The 20480-nt window shown below is 43.7% G+C and overlaps 1 protein-coding gene and 1 long non-coding RNA gene across 2 annotated transcripts in view; both read right to left on the reverse strand.

The window, feature by feature from the left end:
* Positions 1–20480, reverse strand: part of LOC127654050 (uncharacterized) — a 165180-nt gene that overhangs the window by 32017 nt on the left and 112683 nt on the right. The gene's annotated exons all lie outside the window — the stretch shown is intronic.
* Positions 1–20480, reverse strand: part of col18a1b (collagen type XVIII alpha 1 chain b) — a 56054-nt gene that overhangs the window by 12481 nt on the left and 23093 nt on the right. Inside the window, 27 exon segments of the mRNA XM_052140949.1 lie at positions 1782–1816; positions 1940–1993; positions 2116–2146; positions 3859–3924; positions 4012–4089; positions 4198–4251; positions 4380–4415; positions 4515–4589; positions 5812–5871; positions 6338–6373; positions 6520–6549; positions 6673–6756; positions 6921–6956; positions 7046–7144; positions 7275–7301; positions 7393–7461; positions 7703–7729; positions 7731–7820; positions 8030–8095; positions 8260–8298; positions 8373–8426; positions 13755–13874; positions 17324–17359; positions 17813–17896; positions 19447–19509; positions 19633–19659; positions 19805–20008. Coding sequence (XP_051996909.1) covers positions 1782–1816; positions 1940–1993; positions 2116–2146; positions 3859–3924; positions 4012–4089; positions 4198–4251; positions 4380–4415; positions 4515–4589; positions 5812–5871; positions 6338–6373; positions 6520–6549; positions 6673–6756; positions 6921–6956; positions 7046–7144; positions 7275–7301; positions 7393–7461; positions 7703–7729; positions 7731–7820; positions 8030–8095; positions 8260–8298; positions 8373–8426; positions 13755–13874; positions 17324–17359; positions 17813–17896; positions 19447–19509; positions 19633–19659; positions 19805–20008 — 1680 coding nt within the window.

Here is a 20480-nt window from a genome sequence, read left to right on the forward strand (position 1 = left end):
CTAAACCCAACACAACTCCTAACACATCCCCTAAACCCAACACAACCCCTAAACCCAACACAACTCCTAACACAACCCCTAAACCCAATACAAACCCTAAACCCAATACAAACCCTAAACCCAACACATCCCCTAAACCCAACACATCCCCTAAACCCAACACAACCCCTAAACCCAACACAACTCCTAACACATCCCCTAAACCCAACACAACCCCTAACACAACCCCTAAACCCAATACAAACCCTAAACCCAACACAAACCCTAAACCCAGCACAACCCCTAAACCCAGCACAACCCCCTAAACCCAGCACAACCCCCTAACCCAACACAACCCCTAAACCCAACCCCTAAACCCAACACAACCCCAAAACCCAACCCCTAAACAACCCCTAAACCCAACACATCCCCTAAACCCAACACATCCCCTAAACCCAACACAACCCCTAAACCCAACACATCCCCCTAAACCCAACACATCCCCTAAACCCAACACATCCCAACCCATCCCCTAAACCCGGCGCATCCCCTAAACCCGAAACCCGACACAACCCCTAAATCCAACACAACCCCTAAACCCAACACAACCCCTAAATCCAACACAACCCCTAAACACAACACATCCCCTAAACCCAACACATCCCCTAAACCCAACACATCCCCTAAACCCAACACAACCCCTAAACCCAACACAACCCCTAAACCCAACACAACCCCTAAACCCAACAGATCCCCTAAACCCAACACATCCCCTAAACCCAACACATCCCCTAAACCCAACACAACCCCTAAACCCGACACAACCCCTAAACCCAACACAACCCCTAAATCCAACAGATCCCCTAAACCCAACACAACCCCTAAACCCAACACAACCCCTAAACCCAACACAACCCCTAAATCCAACAGATCCCCTAAACCCAACACAACCCCTAAACCCAACACAACCCCTAAACCCAACACAACCCCTAAATCCAGCAGATCCCCTAAACCCAACACAACCCCTAAACCCAACACAACCCCTAAACCCAACACAACCCCTAAACCCAACACAACCCCTAAATCCAACAGATCCCCTAAACCCAACACAACCCCTAAACCCAACACAACCCCTAACCCAACAGATCCCCTAAACCCAACACAACCCCTAAACCCAACACAACCCCTAAATCCAACAGATCCCCTAAACCCAACACAACCCCTAAACCCAACACAACCCCTAAACCCAACACAACCCCTAAATCCAACAGATCCCCTAAACCCAACACAACCCCTAAACCCAACACAACCCCTAAACCCAACACAACCCCTAAATCCAGCAGATCCCCTAAACCCAACACAACCCCTAAACCCAACACAACCCCTAAACCCAACACAACCCCTAAACCCAACACAACCCCTAAATCCAACAGATCCCCTAAACCCAACACAACCCCTAAACCCAACACAACCCCTAAACCCAACAGATCCCCTAAATCTAACCCTCACAGAAAACTTTCTTCATTTATGTATGATTTATAAGCTGTTTTCCTCATGGGGACTGACAAAATTTCCCCACAATGTCCAAAATTTCGGGTTTAATATCCTTATGGGGAAATTTGGTCCCCACAAAGTGATAAATACATGCACGCGCAGGCACGCATGCACACACACCTACGAACGAACACACGCACGCACACACACACACACACCTACGCATGCAGCACACGCACACAGACACATGCACACACTCATGCACGCACGCATATGAGCTTTTGCTCATATTTTTGGAAACATCATACCTTTAATGCATAAATGTCAAAGTTGGTAGTGAGACCTAAAGCACACAAAACACTGGCATTCAAATCACATTTACATTTCACATTTGATATTCATTATTTATTTATTCATATTTATTGAAGGCTTTATGCATAACTCTGGTTAGGTATATAAATCTTACCTGGCAAGCCAGGGACGCCTGACGCTCCTCTTTCCCCCTTGTCTCCTTTTAAAGCTGAAGTAACAGTGAATGAAACAAGAGCACCTCTGAGTTATCTCAAACAAGTAGAACTTTAAATTGACATTTAACATAAATGAATGGGATCACAGTGGATATGATTGGAAAGGGAAACTCACCATAGGGAAACCTTGAACTGCCATCATAACCCTGAGGGTACAAAACATTCTGTTAAACATTGGAAGCCAATAAAGTGTATTTATTTGTTTTAAAGGGGTCATGACATTAGGAATGACATTTTCCTTGATCTTTTGGCATAAAAGATTTTATTGTAAAATGAAAACATGTTGTACATTTCAGAACTTAAAACTTCCGTCCTGATGCAAAAAAAATCGTTTTACGATTATGCTTAATAAACTGACAACGCGTGTGGTCATGTAAAGGCAATAAACTGCATTCTTCTATCAGTTTAAGGTCATAAACGGTGTAAGAATAAAACGATCGACACATTACGTGATTTCGCGTGGCATGTTAACACCTTAACCGGCTTTCTCACCGGCTCGTCCAATCGTCTGTGTTTTTATCTTAATCATTTACTCGTTGACTCCATTTAATTAGTGTTGGCATATGATCGCCAAACACTCTTGGACATTCAAACCTCCATTAACTCTGCATCGCCATAACACTGGTGATCAACATTTCTCCCACTCTAAACTACTTTCATCTTTACATGAGGAAAGAAATCCTGTTTTAAAAAAGGAGCGCCATAAAAGATGAGGAAAGCGCGGAGGGAGTTTGGCAAGGAAGGTGAGAAATGCACGCTCCATCTAATCTTAAACTGGATCTGACTCACATTGTGTATTGTGCTTTAATCAACCGCCTGATCATTGGGGACTTCAATATCCACGTGTGTTGTCCGTCTAAACCACTGGCTAGACAGTTCTCTGAACTTATCGACTCTTTTAATTTGTCTCAGTCGGTTTGTGATTGTGTAACTCATAGGTATGGTCACACACTTGACCTGGTTTTATCCATCAATGATGTGGTCATAGGAGGACAGTTATCGGTCTGAACATAAACCTGTGATTTTTAATGTCAAATGTACTACTTTTACAAACCTTTAGCCATACATCATACCTCCCTTGGCCTCTGTCGAAGCATCCCAACATTAGGAGAGAACAGCTAAAGTTTAACAGTTCTTGATTGCAACAGTTCAGCATGTGTTGCTTCTGAACCAGTCACAATATGAAGCAGACTTTGCAAAGGAACTGTTAGTGAAAGATGGAGCTGGATGGGGTTAAAAACTATTTTGGACCAGACGCCAGTTATTAACGAGCTGGTGCAAACTTACTGACATCTGTAACGTACTTAACATTATGTTTAATAGCAAAGTTCCCCAACACTGCACGCAAGTAACCAATAAACAACAACCACGTAAGCAATTTAATTAATTAATGTTTCATGTGTTGATGACAGTTTGATATTCATGGCTTTGAGCGCAGCATTCACTATCTGTGCTTGTGTAAACCGCTGGATACATTCTGTAGCAACAGTGTTTCACCTGCAATTCTGGTTGTTTTGTGTCAAATGTGCGTTATGTGTAAACACTGAAATCCTTTTTATGGTTGTGGAGCTGGTTTATTCTCTTCCAATCAAGTTTCAAATATATACTGTATGGATGTATTTGAGGGGTTGCACCGGTCACCATGCAGTGTTCTCAGTGTTATGCAAAGATATTAGTGAATCAGAAGAGTGGGCATTTCTATCACGGTCTTGATAAATACTGGAAAATACTAAAATAACAAAACAAAAAAAGTATGTCTGGACCCCTTTAATATTGTCATGAAATAAAAATATGCATTCATTTCAAAAGATTTGAAATTGCTCTAGCAAACAAAACTAGATACTCATTTATCACTCACATTAGATCTGTCCACAGAAACTGGGGGTCCAGGAGGACCGGGTGGCCCAGGTGGGCCAGGGGGACCCTAAAACCAGTTTAAATACATTTAGTGTTCCAAACATTGTCAAGTAACAATGAAAAGAAAAGGATTGAGAAGTTGCTTATTTCTTACCGGGTAGCCATGACTATAACCTCCACCCAAACCTGAATCACCTTTCTCCCCTTTTTTACCATTTAAGCCAGGTCGACCCTTATTTGAACAAGAAGATGTTTAATTCAATTTAAAATATGTTAACGCATATGCTACGGGACAATACCAAACAACACAAGGAATCAGGACGTTTTCAGAGGTACTCACTGGTCTTCCCGGAATTCCTATTTCACCTTTTAGTCCAGTTGGCCCAACAGGTCCCTTATTAATGAAAAACATGTATTCTTGGAGCATCTTAATTCAAACACTCTTGTAATACCAATGCAATCATCAATATTTCTGAAAGGGGAACTTATTTCTCAGTATATCAGAATGACATAAAGACTCACCACAGGTCCCTCTGGTCCTGGAGCTCCTGGATCACCCTTAAAAAAGGGTTTAAAGACACAGTGACTACATACATGCTCTAATAATAATCACCAAACAGAGCTCATCTCTCTAACTGTAAACCACAGATCTCTCACCTGCTGTCGAGACAGTCCAGTGTAAATGGGGATACCACTTGATTCAGGCATCAATCCAGGCTCACCCTTCTGACCCTAAAGAAAAGAGAAAAGTTTGACGTAATGCCAGAGGATGAAAAAGTTTTCCAAACACTGGTGGATATTCATGTATTGCAACAGATGTAGTGGTCATTGTGTTCACGTGTCTTTTGGTTTGTTGCTTTATAAATCAAAAAGTTGCATCTCTAGATCAGGTGTTCATGGTTCCTGTTCCTATGGTGACTGTTTCTAGGTGTATCTCATTAATCAGTCTGGAAAAAAAGCATGTGAAACGAGCGCTGCAGCGACCGCCCACATGACGCTCTGTGAAGAATGTAATCCAGGTGGTCGCCCTACAATCTTAAACTACCAATAAAGGACATGTGTATACTCGGGACATTTATTACCTACAATTTTAAATATGTTTTTAAATGCATGCTCTATGTTTGAAAGCACATGTATTTAATCTGTCCACAGCAAGAGACACAATATTACACTGCCAGACACAGTGTTTAGAAATACAACAAATTCATAAATATAAATACCAAATGAACGGTTGGGATCTGTAATATATCAAACAACACAAAGTACATTTTAAATGATATTTTAAATATAAAACTGCCGATCATAGTTGTGTCCTCACTTTGCATCAACTCTGTCATATTTTTTACAATCCTGAATAAATCAGACAATATCATGATCAGCTGTAACTCTGAGAACACTTTCACACTTCCTGCTCTTGGTGGATGCAACAGCAGGACACGCGGTCTGGTATGTTTTATAGTTTTTCATATTTTAAACAAACAATATTTAAGTCTTGTAACGAGTAGTTGCTGAGATGAGACGGGAGATGCTGGATCTAATTGCAGGCTTTTAAAGAAGGTGATGAACGTGAAACAAACAAACGTGAATTAAAATAGCAACAAACAACTACTGAGAAAGAGTAAACAAAACTAGAGGGTATTTATACACACAAGGGCTAATGAGGGAATGGAGAACAGGTGAGAACAAGGTGGAACAGATGGCAGTGATGAGGGCAGTGCATTATGGGAAATGTAGTCCGGGGGAAACAGAAGACAGAGGACAAAAAAACACTTCAAAATAAGAGTCCTTGGAAACACGACGGAAACACTGAGACAAGTCTCTGTAAGTTATGAAGTGATTAAATGTCTGTGTTTTTTATAAAAAAGACATTGTCTAAAAAGACCTTCACCTAGTTCGTTTTTAGTATTCATTTGATTCATGTTCTATAAGGTTGTGACAGAAGAAAAAACATTACCTTGATAGAGTCTCCTGGAAGTCCTTGTGACCCCCGATCACCTTTTGGTCCTATTGGCCCCTATATATACACACACACACATATATATATATAATCCAAGTTGTCATTGTGCATCATCCATAACTTCTTTAGGACTTTGTTTTATAACAATAAAAGGAGCAATAAGATTTAAAAAGCCACAACAGTGTTACTGCTGAGAGACAATCATATTTGCCATCAGCGGAGACTAAAGGGATGTTGTCGCTACTGGCCCAGTGGGGGAAAGTGTTCTGGCTTTCTGCCTGACAGGTTGAGCAGCCTTAAGATAAAGTTTGGGCCTCGTCAGTCTGTGAAGCTCAAAGCAGGGCACATTTTTCCAGTGGATCCAAATAGAAGAATGACGCATACAAAAATCCCACTGCTTACTAAATTTACAGTGTTCAGCAGGAATAGACTATAAGTGTAGAGCTATAAAACAGAAGCTTATGAAGCCTTAACCATGCAAGAGCTGTGCTTCATACTGATACTTTACACATTAAAAACTTACAGGGAATCCTGCCTGGCCCGCTACACCAGGTGGACCCTGAAAAAACAAGAACAAATCACAAAGCTGTTCACAATGCACAGATAATGTTATTTTGTCTGCCTTATGTTACTGAGTTATGCAATTCGCAAATCATAATTACACAGTCATTAATTATAATACATTTTTGTATTGTTGTGTCTCACCTGTGGTCCTGGGATTCCATATTCTCCATCCTGCTGAAATGAGATGTCATTTGCATTAACAGGTACTGAATGCTGCGTTGTGAAGAAGCAATATGGTGTGATATAGATACATAAGTCCTCATAGGGTGAAACAATCTTTATGATAAAACTTACACTGCCATTAATATACATAAGTGCTCCAGGAGGACCAGGTGGTCCTGGTGGCCCTGGAGGCCCTTGTACATGACCAGGCTGACCCTGAAGATAAACCACAGGTCCACATAATGGTTTCAATGTTGTAGTTGTTTGAATTGCAAAGCAGATGAGGGTTGAGTGATTACACAGGTCACTATCCTGCTCTTCCACAACTGTGTCTTTGAGAAATTTCCCCAAGTCTTCAAATGTAAAAAATGATCACTCACTTTGTCGCCTTTCCATCCTCTTTCCCCTTTTTGCCCCTGTAAAATAGTTGAAATTGAGAAGAAATCAATACATGCTACAATATTACTCTTTAAAGCTGAACGCAGCTTGATCAACTACCACTCACTAGTCCTCCAGGGAAGCCATCCAACCCTGGAATTCCCTCTCGCCCTCTTGCCCCTTCATCCCCTTTCTGCCCTGGAATACCCGGGAAACCAGCTTTACCCTGGGAAGGTTAAAGATGAAAAAGAGAAGTAAAATATGTGCTCCTGAGAAGATGATATTATAATTTGATAACATTATGTAGTGTATTTATTATAAACAAATCCTTAAAAAATGTAGAATCACTAACTCACAGGTAGTCCAGGTAACCCCTGCGGTCCCTTCAGAGAGAAGAAACAGGGATGAGGTGATATAAATACTGTACTGAGGCATCTGGAGTAAAATGAGGGTATAACAGCTGTTCACATTTACCTGCGGACCTGGTTGCCCCATGACACCAGGAATGTACTGAAGAGCAACTTCTTTTTCTTCTCCATCAGGCTACACACGCACAAGCGCACGCACACGCGCACGCACACACACACACGCACACACGCACGCGCACACACACGCACGCACACACACGCACACAAACACGCACGCACACACGCACACAAACACGCGCACGCACACACACACACACACACACACACACACACACACACACACACAGTGCTCTTTGTCAACTAATGCAAAATGCATCAAATTTTGTGTGCTGAATTTCGAGGATGAATTGATTTACAGTGACTCTGAAGACAGGTCCAGGGGTCCAGGGGTCCAGGAGGTCCTGGGAGACCCTGAGGTCCTCTGGGCCCGGGGAGTACAGACAGCCCTTCCTGCCTTGACATCTCTGAAGAACCCTGTGCACCATATACAATTTTTCCAAAAATAATTTATTAGAGTACCGACCATTTTGAGAACAATGTAATCCAGGGTATTCTGGTATGCTCATGCCCATAAAGACATGCAAGCCTCAAGCAATTAGAGATCAGTACATAGATTAAAATAGACCACACATCACACTCCGTGCAGTTAGCAATGCAGTTCTTATATGCATGATGTGGGATACCTGTGCCAAACCAGTCCCCCAGAAAGGCAACCAATTGGAGAAAAAAGAAGTGGAGGAAGAACTTTGCTATGGGGAGAAAAGAATAAATTATCTTCCCGATGGAAAAACCCTCCGAGGTATGTGATGAAAATTGACTCTGATATACAGTATGAGAATATCTGATACATGTCAAAGTTTTAATAAAATCTACATCAGTTCATTAAAGTAGAGTAAGTAGAGTTCTATCTCACCTCTGCATCTCCAGGCAAGCCATGCGTACCACAGTCACCCTAACAATAAGAGAGAGGAATTACATTTACTTTTAATATCAGGCATATGAGGATACCTCTGTTATGTCCCTTACCTTTTGACCAGGAGGGCCAGGAGCACCAGGAATTCCAGGTTGACCTGGGGGACCCTGAGTCATTAAAAGCACAGAACAAACAACAATACAGAATGTAATAAAAAGCAGAACTCAAAAGGAATCATACACACAAATATCACAGGTAACATACATCCATAAAACAACTTATATCCCCACTGTGTACAATTCAGCCCTCTTTTTATTCACTATCAGACCCGCATCACTAAAAGTCAATAGAAAATCAAGTCAGCGTGCTGATATACCAGTGCATGAGCTCAAAAATGTTAGTTTGCATCTTCATAAATCCTGATTTGTTTTCTTTTAACTTAGGATCAAATTCATGAAATTTAGGATCATTTGCATGTTTAGTTGTATGTGTTTTATAAATGAGACTCCAGGTGTTTTCAGTAAGATTCTACCAATCACTGTAAAATAAATATGGGATGAAGAGGACCCTTCATAAATTTGAGTTAATCAGAAGGGTGAACAGCTGCTTCTTGTCTACATGAGCAGGTGGGACAGTGACGCACCAAAATATTCCTCCACTTGAAAACATACAATAGTACGGAAGCCCTGAACCGCAAGCTGGAAAAAAAAAGTCTTAAATTATTTTCTCTGTTCCTACATTTTTTTTTTTCATCTCTCTTAAATGTTTTTTTTCTCTCTTCAAAAAAAATGCATGCAGTACCAACCCTGGCCACCAGGTGCCACTATCAGTAAGCATGTCATCTTATGCTTTTAATGCTTTCTCTGTTGCTGTATAGTTGAATTACACATTTATTATTTATTTAAGTGTTTGCAAGCCTTAAATCAAGACAAAATCAGGTTACATATGTTTGATATGGAGTTATTGTCTTTCTAAACACTCGTATGCCGTTTGTTCAGTGTTACATGGTGGAAGTGAAGGAATGTATCGAGCAAAACAGGAAACATGGGAAAATTATTATTATGTCTGTCCTTTTGAAGTGTTAAGGGTACATCTGGTAATGTTAATATTGATCTATTGTCTAAATGAAAAAAATCATTTATAAATGAAATCCTCACGACTGAACAGGGATGTCATGTGCAGACTTTCGTGGTGAAATTTAATTATAATGATATATTTTAATATAACACATTGTCTATGCTTTTCAAACACACTGTCTACTGCAGAAGTGAAGAGTTCCAGATAAAGAATGTCAAATAAATATCCACATATTAAAATAATAATTCCTTTAACAATTCTAAGCGCAAAACACATCATTTATAAATACATTGTAGCCTATATAACTGTCACGAATGACGGAGAAGGTAGAGTCGGGACGAGGATCTAAGTGCAGCAGGTTTTATTAACAATAACAGAAACCCAAAGGAACACCAACAAAAGAAACATCCACGATGGGAAAAGGTAAATAAACACGGAAGGCAAACAAAGGGTTAACTTAACACGGAAGGTAAACACGTGGATAGCTGGAGTGAAAACGACGAAGGAAGCATGGGAACAGGCATCTACATACAACAAAAGACCGACAAAGGAAAGGAGAAACAGACACGGTTAAATACACAAACACAATGAAGACTCAACGAGACACAGGTGAAAACACTGATGAGTGCAGGCAGTGACGGAGGCCGGGAATTGTGGGAAATGTAGTTTAGATGCTCGGACAGTGAGACTACGGGCGGACAACAGGGAAAACGTGACATGGAATGGGAGCAGTGACGGGTGAAACGGAAAACACGGAGCAGACCAGGAAACATGACATAAAAGTGATGGGTGAAATCAGAGGACATAGGACAGACAACACCGGAACGTTACATAATCCCCCCTCAAAAGGACCGGATTCCAGACGGTCCTAAGAGACAGGAGGGAAAAAACAACAGGAGTAAACAGATGTACAGGGCGAGAGGGGCTAGAAGGGAGGAAAAACAAACAGACCAAAGGGGGCACAAGGCACACAAAGACAGAGTAAGGGGGTACAAGGAACAATTAGGCAGTCCATGGGGGCACAGGGGGCAAGGCAGTCCACGGGGGCAAGAAGGGAAATGGGACAGTCCACGGGGGCACAAGGGGCAGACCGGAAGACCAGGGAGGCCGAGAGGGCAGGTAAGCAGTCTCTGGGGGTGTGTGAAGGGAACCGGGTCAGGTGGCCTGGGGGTGAAGGGAACAGGGTCAGGTGGTCTGGGGGGCGTCCACCGGGTAGGGACAGGTTTAGGAGGCCAGGGAGATTTCGACTGGGCAAGGACAGGTTTGGGTGGCCCGGGAGCTGGCCGAAAGGCAAGGGCCAGTTCAGGGGGCCTGGGAGGTGGCCACAGGACAGGGACAGGTCGAGGAGGCCTGGGAGACGGCCACCGGACAGGGACAGGGACAGGTCCAGGAGGCCTGGGAAGCGGCCTCAGGGCAGGGACAGGTCTAGGAGGTCTGGGAGGTGGCCGCCAAACAGGGGCCAGTTCAGGGGACCTGGGATGTGGCTCCAGGACAGGGACAGGGACAGGCTTAGGTGACCTAGGAGGTGGCCATAGGGCTAGGGCTGATTCAAGGGGCCTGGGAGGAAGAGTGGCCACTCGGGGAGCTGGTGGAGCCAAGGAGGACTTCTGAGACGGAGCAGTCGAAGACTTGGGTGGTGGCGCCGAAGGAGGCGCAGGCAAGGCCGCGGGAGACCCTGGGGGCGGAGCTGCAAGGGGCTCTGGAGATGAAGCTGAGGGAGGCTCTGGGGGCTCAGGAGGCAGAGCTGAGGGAGGCTCTGGGGCCTCAGGAGGCGGAGCTGAGGGAGGCTCTGGAGGCTCAGGAGGCGGAGCCGAGGGAGGCTCTGGGGCCTCAAGAGGCAGAGCAGAGGGAGGCTCAGGAGGCGGAGTCAAGGAAGGCAGAGCCGAGGAAGGTTCGAGGGGCTCAGGAGGCGGAGCCGTGGGAGGCTCAGGAGGCGGAGCCATAGGAGGCTCAGGGGGCGGAGCCGTAGGAGGCTCAGGGGGCGGAGCTCTAGAAGGCTCAAGGGGTGGAGCTCTAGAAGGCTCGGGGGGCGGAGCTCTAGAAGGCTCGAGAGACTCGAGAGGTGGAGCCCTGGAAGGCTCGAGTGACTTGAGGGGCGGAGCCCTGGAAGGCCTGAGTGACTTGAGGGGCGGAGCCCTGGATGGCCCGAGAGGCTTGAGGGGCGGAGCCCTGGATGGCCAGAGAGGCTTGAGAGGCGGAGCCCTGGAAGGCTCGGGAAGCTCAAGAGGCGGAGCTCTGGAAAGCTCGAGAGGCGGAGCTCTGGAAAGCTCGAGGGGAGAAGCCCTGGGAGGCTCAGGAAGCAGAGCCCTAGAAGGTTCAAGGGGCGCTGGCTGTTGGACGGTCCTGGCTACTGGCGTTGGCCCTGGGACGGTCATGGCTGCTGGCGCTGGCTCTTGGACGGTCCTGGCTACTGGTGTTGGCCCTGGGACGGTCATGGCTGCTGGCGCTGGCTCTTGGACGGTCATGGCTACAGGTGCTGGCTCAGGGACGGCCGAGGCTACAGGCGCTGGCTCAGGGACGGTCGAGGCTACAGGCACTGGCTCATTGACGCTTGAGGCTACAGGCGCTGGCTCAGGGACTGTCGAGGCTACAGGCACTGGCTCATTGATGCTTGAGGCTACAGGCGCTGGCTCACTGACGTCTGAGGCTACAGGCGCTGGCTCGGGGACGGTCGAGGACTCAGCCTCGCTCACCGTGGCTGGCGAGGACTCAGGCTCGCTCACAGTGACATGCGTGGGCTCAGGCTCGCTCACCGTGACAGGCGTGGGCTCTGGCTCGCTCACCGTGACCGGTGTGGGCGCAGGCTCGCTCACCGTGGCTGACGTGGGTGCAGGCTCGCTCACTGTGGCTGACGTGGGTGCAGGCTCGCTCACTGTGGCTGACGTGGGCTGGAGAGCGGAGGCTTTCCTTCTCCTCCTCCTCCGGGCGGAAGAAGTTGGCTGCGCTGGCTCATCGATCCAGGAAAGCAGGGGCTCAGGGTCGTCAGCCGGGAACACGAGGGGTGGTTCCTCGGGTGTGAGTTTTCTGAGGGTGAGACTCACGTACTCCCTCCACGTGTGCTCTCTGAATTCCAGCGCTTCCCGCCACTGGGCTGATGATAACCCGCCCCGGTAGATGAGCTTCAGGGAAGCGTCGTCGAACCCAGTGTGGATGGCGACCGTGGAGAAGAGCCGTGAGTACTCGCGAACGGGAAAACCTGCATGGGCCAGTGTGGTGAAAAACGCTGCTAGATCCATTTGCGGTCGGTCTTTCTGTCACGAATGACGGAGAAGGTAGAGTCGGGACGAGGATCTAAGTGCAGCAGGTTTTATTAACAATAACGGCAACACAAAGGAACACCAACAAAAGAAACATACACGATGGGAAAAGGTAAATAAACACGGAAGGCAAACAAAGGGTTAACTTAACACGGAAGGTAGACACGTGGATAGCTGGAGTGAAAACGACGAAGGAAGCATGGGAACAGGCATCTACATACAACAAAAGACCGGCAAAGGAACGGAGAAACAGACACGGTTAAATACACAAACACAATGAAGACTCAACGAGACACAGGTGAAAACACTGATGAGTGCAGGCAGTGACGGAGGCCGGGAATTGTGGGAAATGTAGTTTAGATGCTCGGACAGTGAGACTACGGGCGGACAACAGGGAAAACGTGACATGGAATGGGAGCGGTGATGGGTGAAACGGAAAACACGGAGCAGACCAGGAAACATGACATAAAAGTGATGGGTGAAAACAGAGGACATAGGACAGACAACACCGGAACGTTACAATAACACATCAAAAGGACAGACATAATAATAATTTCCCCATGTTTCCCGTTTTGCTCGATACATTCCTTCACTTCCACCATGTAACACTGAACAAACGGCATACGAGTGTTTAGAAAGACCAACAATTTCAAACAAAACAATAACTCCATATCAAACATAATGTAACCTGATTTTGTCTTGATTAAGGTTTGGTGATAGTGGCACCTGGTGGCCAAGGTTGGTACCGTATGCATTTATTTGAAGAGAGAAAAACTAATAATTTTCAAGAGAGAAAATTATTTAATTTTTGTAAGAGAGAATTTTTTTTTTTTTACCGTTACTTTTTTTCACCTTCAGGGCTTCCGTACTATAGATCCATACTATAAATTGCAGCCTACCAAAATTTCATTGCACCCATTACTTTTTCCAATGGAAATCTATGGGAATGCAAAGAGCAATTACTTTTTGTTGTCTGTATTGATCATTTGGCAATATTGTGTAAAACAGTCCAAGTATTATGATTTTTAGAGTGCCACTCTATTATGCGAGGACACAACACATGTCAGGTTGTGCATTTATGCGTGGCCAACGGTGGATCATTGCTGACGGTCGAGGTTTGAATCTATTATAGTTGGTAGTATGGAAAGAAAACGTTCTTACAGGATGGCCAGTGGTCCCATTTTCTGCAGTTGGGTCAGCTGCATTAGATCCAAATCCTGATCCTCCACTGGGTCCTGGGGGCCCAGGTGGACCAGGGGGACCCTGAGGTCCACGAAGACCCTGAGAAAGATGTAAACATATTGAATTAAGTAGATTTAACAGAAACTAGTGGCTTCCACATGACCGAACCAGGGCATCATCGTGGCAATCAAGCCCATCGTCAAACAGCAGCATCAAGTGTAATTCAAAGACAGCGCCAACAGCTGCATTCTCGGTTTTACATTTAGCTGTCTGCCTTGATCTACATATGCACATTGTTCCAAATTTTAAGTCTGCGCTATATCAGAGGCCTTCTCCAGCATTAAATCCGTGCCCGGATTCAACAGCTTCTCTTTGACTTTAGGCAAATTTGTGGCAAAGTGTCACACCATCTCGTCACTGTCCTTTTCAAACTCTGTTTCAAAACACTCAAATGTCAAATTTTCACTGGAATTGGAATTCCACAAACATCGGATCAGTCTTATCCTCGCATGTTAGTTCCCAAGAGTTTTACATATCGTACGTGGTTTCCTCTGGCTTTTCTTGGAGTGGGCCGGAGAACATGAGCTGAACGTGCTGGCGAAATCTCCTCCACGAGTCCCAATCTATCCTTGTTGCAGGAACACTTGCCAAATCCATTTAGCAACCGCAGATACATTTCGGACACCATGTATTGTTCTTGTGTAATCACTCTTGATAGTATCTTACAAAAATCATGATCATTATCAGCTTTACTCTCCCTTTGCTGACACTGGTCAAGCAACTAGTGGACCTCAGAGATATTCCAGGTGGGGGAAGGTAGACACATGCAAAGCCAAGGAATGTTGGGTGAGTAATTCACTCCATTCCTCCATAGGAAAGACACATAAAACCCATAAACACTTTATAAACAAACTGTTATATAAATGAACATGCACATCCCCAGGACATTGTGTGTCTCGTATAGTGTCTTTTGTAATGTATACCGTTTTATGCATGCTTTATGACAGAACCACTAGATAATGTAAAATTATTGGTATAATAATGCTTCCTATCAAATTAATCCTTTGCATTGGGTGCTTGTTATATTAATCAGAGCATAAACGGGCACAAACTGCAGCTTACTCCAATCATGCAAATGAGTCAGCTTCCAAAACAAAGGAACTTTTCCCGCTGGAAAATTGCCCCGTTCTCATTGGTCAAGCCAAACTCGAGAGGAGTGACCTCCCTCAGGAGCTAATAGGCACTGTCGGAGTGACCTCTCTCTCTCTATCTCTCTCTCTTCCTCTTCTCTCTCCGTTCTTCTCCTTGTTGCTGTTCGTGTGGGACCGGAAACACCCGGTCCGACTGCGAGGTCACGGGACAGCAGGCCCCAAACACATCATGCCATGTGTAACTTCCTCGACCATAACGGAGTCAAACTAACACTGCAAGTTCATCATCATTTCTTCATTCAAAGCGGAAGAAGTGGATTGCAACTTCAACACCATCGATTCAAGGAACCATCAAGACTTTCTCCTGAGACTGCATCCGGGCGCTCTCTCAACAGCCAAGGCATTGCAAGTATCATACAATTAACTAACTAAACAGAGGTTTAGTATAAGCTGAAAACCCCTTTTAACAAAGGTGCTTTGAAGTAAGCAACTGATAGTTCTAGATTATTGTGCTGAGTGATCAGATGCATTTTAAATAATTGCAAAAAGCTTCATTGGAATTTTTTTTAAACTTTATCACAAAAACCAAAGTTTCACTGTTTTTTGGCCCTGGCACAAATTGACCAGCTATCATAATTTCACTAATCATATCCGCAGCACCTGGGAAAGTGTGAACGAGCACTAGTCAGGTGACATCACTCGATCATTCTGATTGGATTATAACAGCAGACTGATCGCTATAAAGGTAGGGAAGAAGTGCTTCCAATCATTGTGTTCTTGTTAGTGACAGTTAAAGAAAGATGTGCAGCCATCATCACTTTGCATCAAAATGGCCTCACATGCAAAGAAATTGCTGCAAGGAATATTGCACCTGAAAGAACCATTTACTGGATCATCAAGAACTTCAAGGAGAGAGATTCAACTGTAGCAGTGAAGAAGGCTTCAGGACGTCCCAGAGTGTCCAGCAGGTGCCAGGACCGTCTCCTCCTGAGGAGTCAGATACGGAAGCGTGTCAGCACCAGTGCAGAGCTCAAGATTGGCAGCAGGTTGGTGTGAGGGCATCTGCACCCACAGTGAGGCGAAGACTTTTGGACAATGGCCAAGGATTGGACAGCAGAAGACTGGTGCAAAGTTATTTACTCTGATGAAGCCCTCCTCCGACTGTTTAGGACATCTGGAAAAGAAAAGGTGAACACTGCCATGAGTCCCGTGTCGTGCCAACAGTGAAGCACCCTGAGACCATCCATGTGTGGGGTTGCTCTTCATCACAGGGAGTGGGCTCTCTCACAATCCTGCCCAAAAACACTGCCAAGAATAAAGAATGGTATTAAAACATCCTGCAAGAGCAACTTCTCCCAACGGTCCAGAAGCAGTTTGGTGATTTGCATGATGGAGCACCATGTCACATGGCAAGAGTGATAATGAAGTGGCTCGGAGATCATTACATTGAAATTTTGGATCCCCGGATCTTAATCCCATAGCGAACCTGTGGTCAATCCTCAAAAGGCGAGTGGACAAGCAGAAGCCCATAAATCGTGATCAACTCCGAGCACTAATAAGGCAAGAATGGATCTCCATCAGTCAGGATTTGGTCCTGAAGCTGATATCCAGCATGCCAGAGTGAATTGCAGAGGTGATGCAGAACAAGGGTCAACACTGTAAATATTGACTCTTTGCATATATTGAATGTTTTTGCCAATAAAAGCCTTTAAAACTTATGAAAGGCTTCTCATTGTTTTCCAGTGTACCACAGAAACATGTGAAAAAATAATCTACAAATACTGAAGCAGCAAACTTTGCAATACACAACATGTATGTCACTTCCAATACTTTTGGCTATGGCTGTAAACATCAACAAGATCAGTGTCATATATTATTTTATTAGAAAAAATATCCTATTAAAATAAATGGCCACTGATGTTTTTTTGGCAGCATGCACATTAGCATCTGTACATGTGGGGTGGTGCTGAAAGACCTTATTTGGAGGTGGTTTGGGCTTGTTTTATGCTAATTACTAACTGTGGGCATGCACTCCTTTATTTAGAATAATCCGGATTCATTAACATTAATGAATGTGTACGCACCTGTCGTGAATCAGGTTGAAATGTTGCATGAGAACATTTTCTATATGTATAAGTGTGTCAAATGCAGCCAGTTATTAGTCAATGAAACCCGTTGTCTGGTTTTGAATTTAGCACGGGCACTGCCCACATAAATATACATCATCAGAATTGTCCTGTAATTATTGTGTGACAATTTGACAGGTCAAAATGTCAAATTGTTGTCTCCAGGGTCTATGCCGAGGTTGATGCTTCACTCACAACGCTAATGCGAGTCATGTGGAAGCCCCTTCAGACATACAGATTGTTGGAAACAGAATTATGATATAAAAAATACCGGCAACAACCCAGAACCTTCCATATCCATAATGGTCTAAAGAGGGAACAAAACACAGTTTTAGTGAATTCATGATGTTTATGGCAAGTTTGCATCACACTGTGTCGATGTTCAAACTGCGGTTTAATAGCAAAATTATTTTATCCTGATAAAAAAGAAGCTTTTAAAAAAATGAAACAAAATGCATGTCATCTCGTAGGCTGTTTTTCGTGTCTCTTCCAAAATGTTGAGAAGACAATTAGTTAATGACAGCATTGGATAAATAATCCCCGACAGCCTATGAAAATAATCAATAGCAGTTCACTTTGCCGCCTTTTTGAGTTCAGAGTTCAACAAACAGCTTTTTTGACTAATCAAATATACTGAAAACTTAACTGGTGAACCAGAGATGGGAGTGCAGCGAAAGCTTTATCGTGATTGTGCCATTAGATCATTAAAGCCCTTCTTCTAATGAAAGTCCAGAGTGGCATTTGTTATATCCATACTCACGGTCCCGTCTGAGATTGAGGGTCCAGGAGGTCCAGGTGGCCCCGGTGGACCTCTTGGGCCCTGCTGTCCATCCCCTTTCTGTCCCTAAACATACAAAGAAAACAAGATGTAATAAAATGGTAACACATGTAATGCTTGACTTGACATAGCTTGAGTTTAATATGTAAAGTCATAATGAACTACTTAATAAATTGGGCTGTCAATCAATTCACATTATTAATCAAATTAATTCTACAACATGACAATTAATGAATCGAATTAATCAGATATAAATGTTTGCAGAGAAAGCCCACCAAATAACATGCATTATATAATGTTTAAATATTTAGATTTAAATCATTATAACTTATATTTGTATTATGAATATGATATAAATAGTTAAAATTCATGACATTATTGTGGCAGACGAGTACAAAGAGTGGCTTTAGATGGCAATATATAGTTAATTGAAATATTATTAAACATCTGCCTATCACTGTCCTACAGTCTGTAGGGGATTTATTATAAGGGCTTTTCTAAGGATGCATTTGCGTCATAAATAGAGTTTTTAAGTTGCTGTGTCAAATGAAACTTAGTTTGAAACTTAGATCACTTCTCGAGATCCCTGCATTTGTCGTGGAAAATTGCAAATGAATCTCTCTAAGTTGTAAGAAAACTCTCGGAGTCTTGAGTTCCAGATGCCAAAGTTGTAGTTTATCGAACACCAACAAACTTGAGACCGGTCAGCTGTCCGTTCTGACTCTCTTAGTCCAAAACCTCCTCTTCTATATAGTTTGTTATCTAGCATTATTTTTGTAACCAATGGATACTATTTGCCACCATTATCTCACAGAGCCTTTTGATATCTTTTTACTGGTAGAAACTTGGCTTTAGTCTATCTTGTTAATTAATTTGACCACTAGTTGTTTTTACTCCTTATCTTCAACTGTGTTTCAAGGTCCTTAGCCTCATTATTTTGTGGCCTCTGCAGCATCAACACTTTTAGTAACCTCATATGCTCTCTCCTGGGTCACACAAAGGCCAGGAAACTCATATAAGTACTTTGATATAAAAACATACTAGAATATTGAAAAATATACTATACATTCGGCAATGCACTCCGTCCAGCTGTGTTTGAACGCAAGAACACTTTCTCATCTTGTGCCGTCTCTGGTGTCAAGCAAGTCTGAGTGTGGTTTGTTGCCTAGACAGCTGGAGCTTTGCTTAATGCCCCCTGCTGAAATTAGGAAGTACTTCATGCTTGAATTGGATATTCCTTATTATGGTCGACATTTTCCCGGTGGGCCAATGCACTTTGGGGCCGAGCAGGGGTGGACTGGCCATTGGAAGAACCGAGCGGGCTGGTGGGTCAGCAGCAAATGTGCTGAATGGGCCGCGATAAGCTAAATTGAGCCGCCGTGTTATGCAGAATGGACCACAAAAGGCCGCCGCGATTTGCAGAAAAGGAGAGCGAACACCAACCCCCCCCCCCCCCAACAAGTTTTGGGCCAGTAAATTTTTTTAATGCATAATTTTCCATTTTTTTTAAATAATTAATCGCACTGAATTGAAACGTTAAAATCAACAGCCCTATTTATAATCATTAATGAAACAAAATTAGAATTCATTAACTAAACTCAGATTTGGCAAAACACCTTCTGCCCTATAGGTCCGACAGCACCAGGTGTTCCTGGAAAACCACGAGGTCCTTCAGGTCCCTGTATGGGGACACCACAGACAAGTGTTGAATAGTTGTGTGAATAAAGGGTTTATTGAAACATGAATAATAACAATAATAATAATAATAATAATAATAATAATAATCTGTTTAGAACACTCACAAGTTTACCGTCCTTTCCTGGATCACCCTATAAAACATCCAAATGATAGAAGCCACTGTTAGAACTGCTTAAAGCTTTCTATGTGTTGTCAACAATCAATGGCTATCCTTTAATTGGCATCAGTCATTGTTAAGAGAGTAATAAGGTGTCAAAGGGAATTTTTGTTACTCACTGGTTTCCCCTCTGAGCCAGGGGGACCGGGTGGGCCCTCTTGACCTGGTGCCCCAGGTGGGCCCATTTGACCGTGCACCCTCTTCACCTTTGTATCCCCAGTGTCTATCAATTCCGTTACTGGACCCTGGGGACCAGGTGGCCCAGGCGGTCCAGGAGGGCCACGATCACCTTTGGGGCCCGGATATCCTGATCCAGTATTATTCTATATACAGAGATGTGGACATCAGCTGCTTGTTCATTAAGATAACTGGAAAATATCCCGGCAAAGTCAACATCCATTAACTAACTGGTCTGGTGAATGCCAGAAATGTGCTACAAAAGGTAGCAGTGAATGAGGTCATTACATTCATTGCTTTCTCTTCACAATGACCCTAAAGAAGGAAACAGGCATGATTAAACAACCTGTTCCCACCAGAGGCATGTCAACATTGAACGTGAGTGAGGACTGAGACTGTCAGTCACAAACATTTGGCCTAATATCTTCTTTTGTGTTCAATGGGAGAAAAAAAGGTTTGGAACAACATGGCAGTGAGTGCATGATGATAGAATATTTACCAAATTGCATATCCATACTATGGTTAATAATTCTTTCAATTCTAGTTACTTATCTCTCTAAAATGGTTTCCATTGCAAACTTACTTGTTTAAAAAAATAAAATAAAAAAAGAACAGTCA

Source organism: Xyrauchen texanus, chromosome 13, assembly GCF_025860055.1.
Source record: "Xyrauchen texanus isolate HMW12.3.18 chromosome 13, RBS_HiC_50CHRs, whole genome shotgun sequence".
Classification (NCBI taxonomy): Eukaryota; Metazoa; Chordata; class Actinopteri; order Cypriniformes; family Catostomidae; genus Xyrauchen; species Xyrauchen texanus.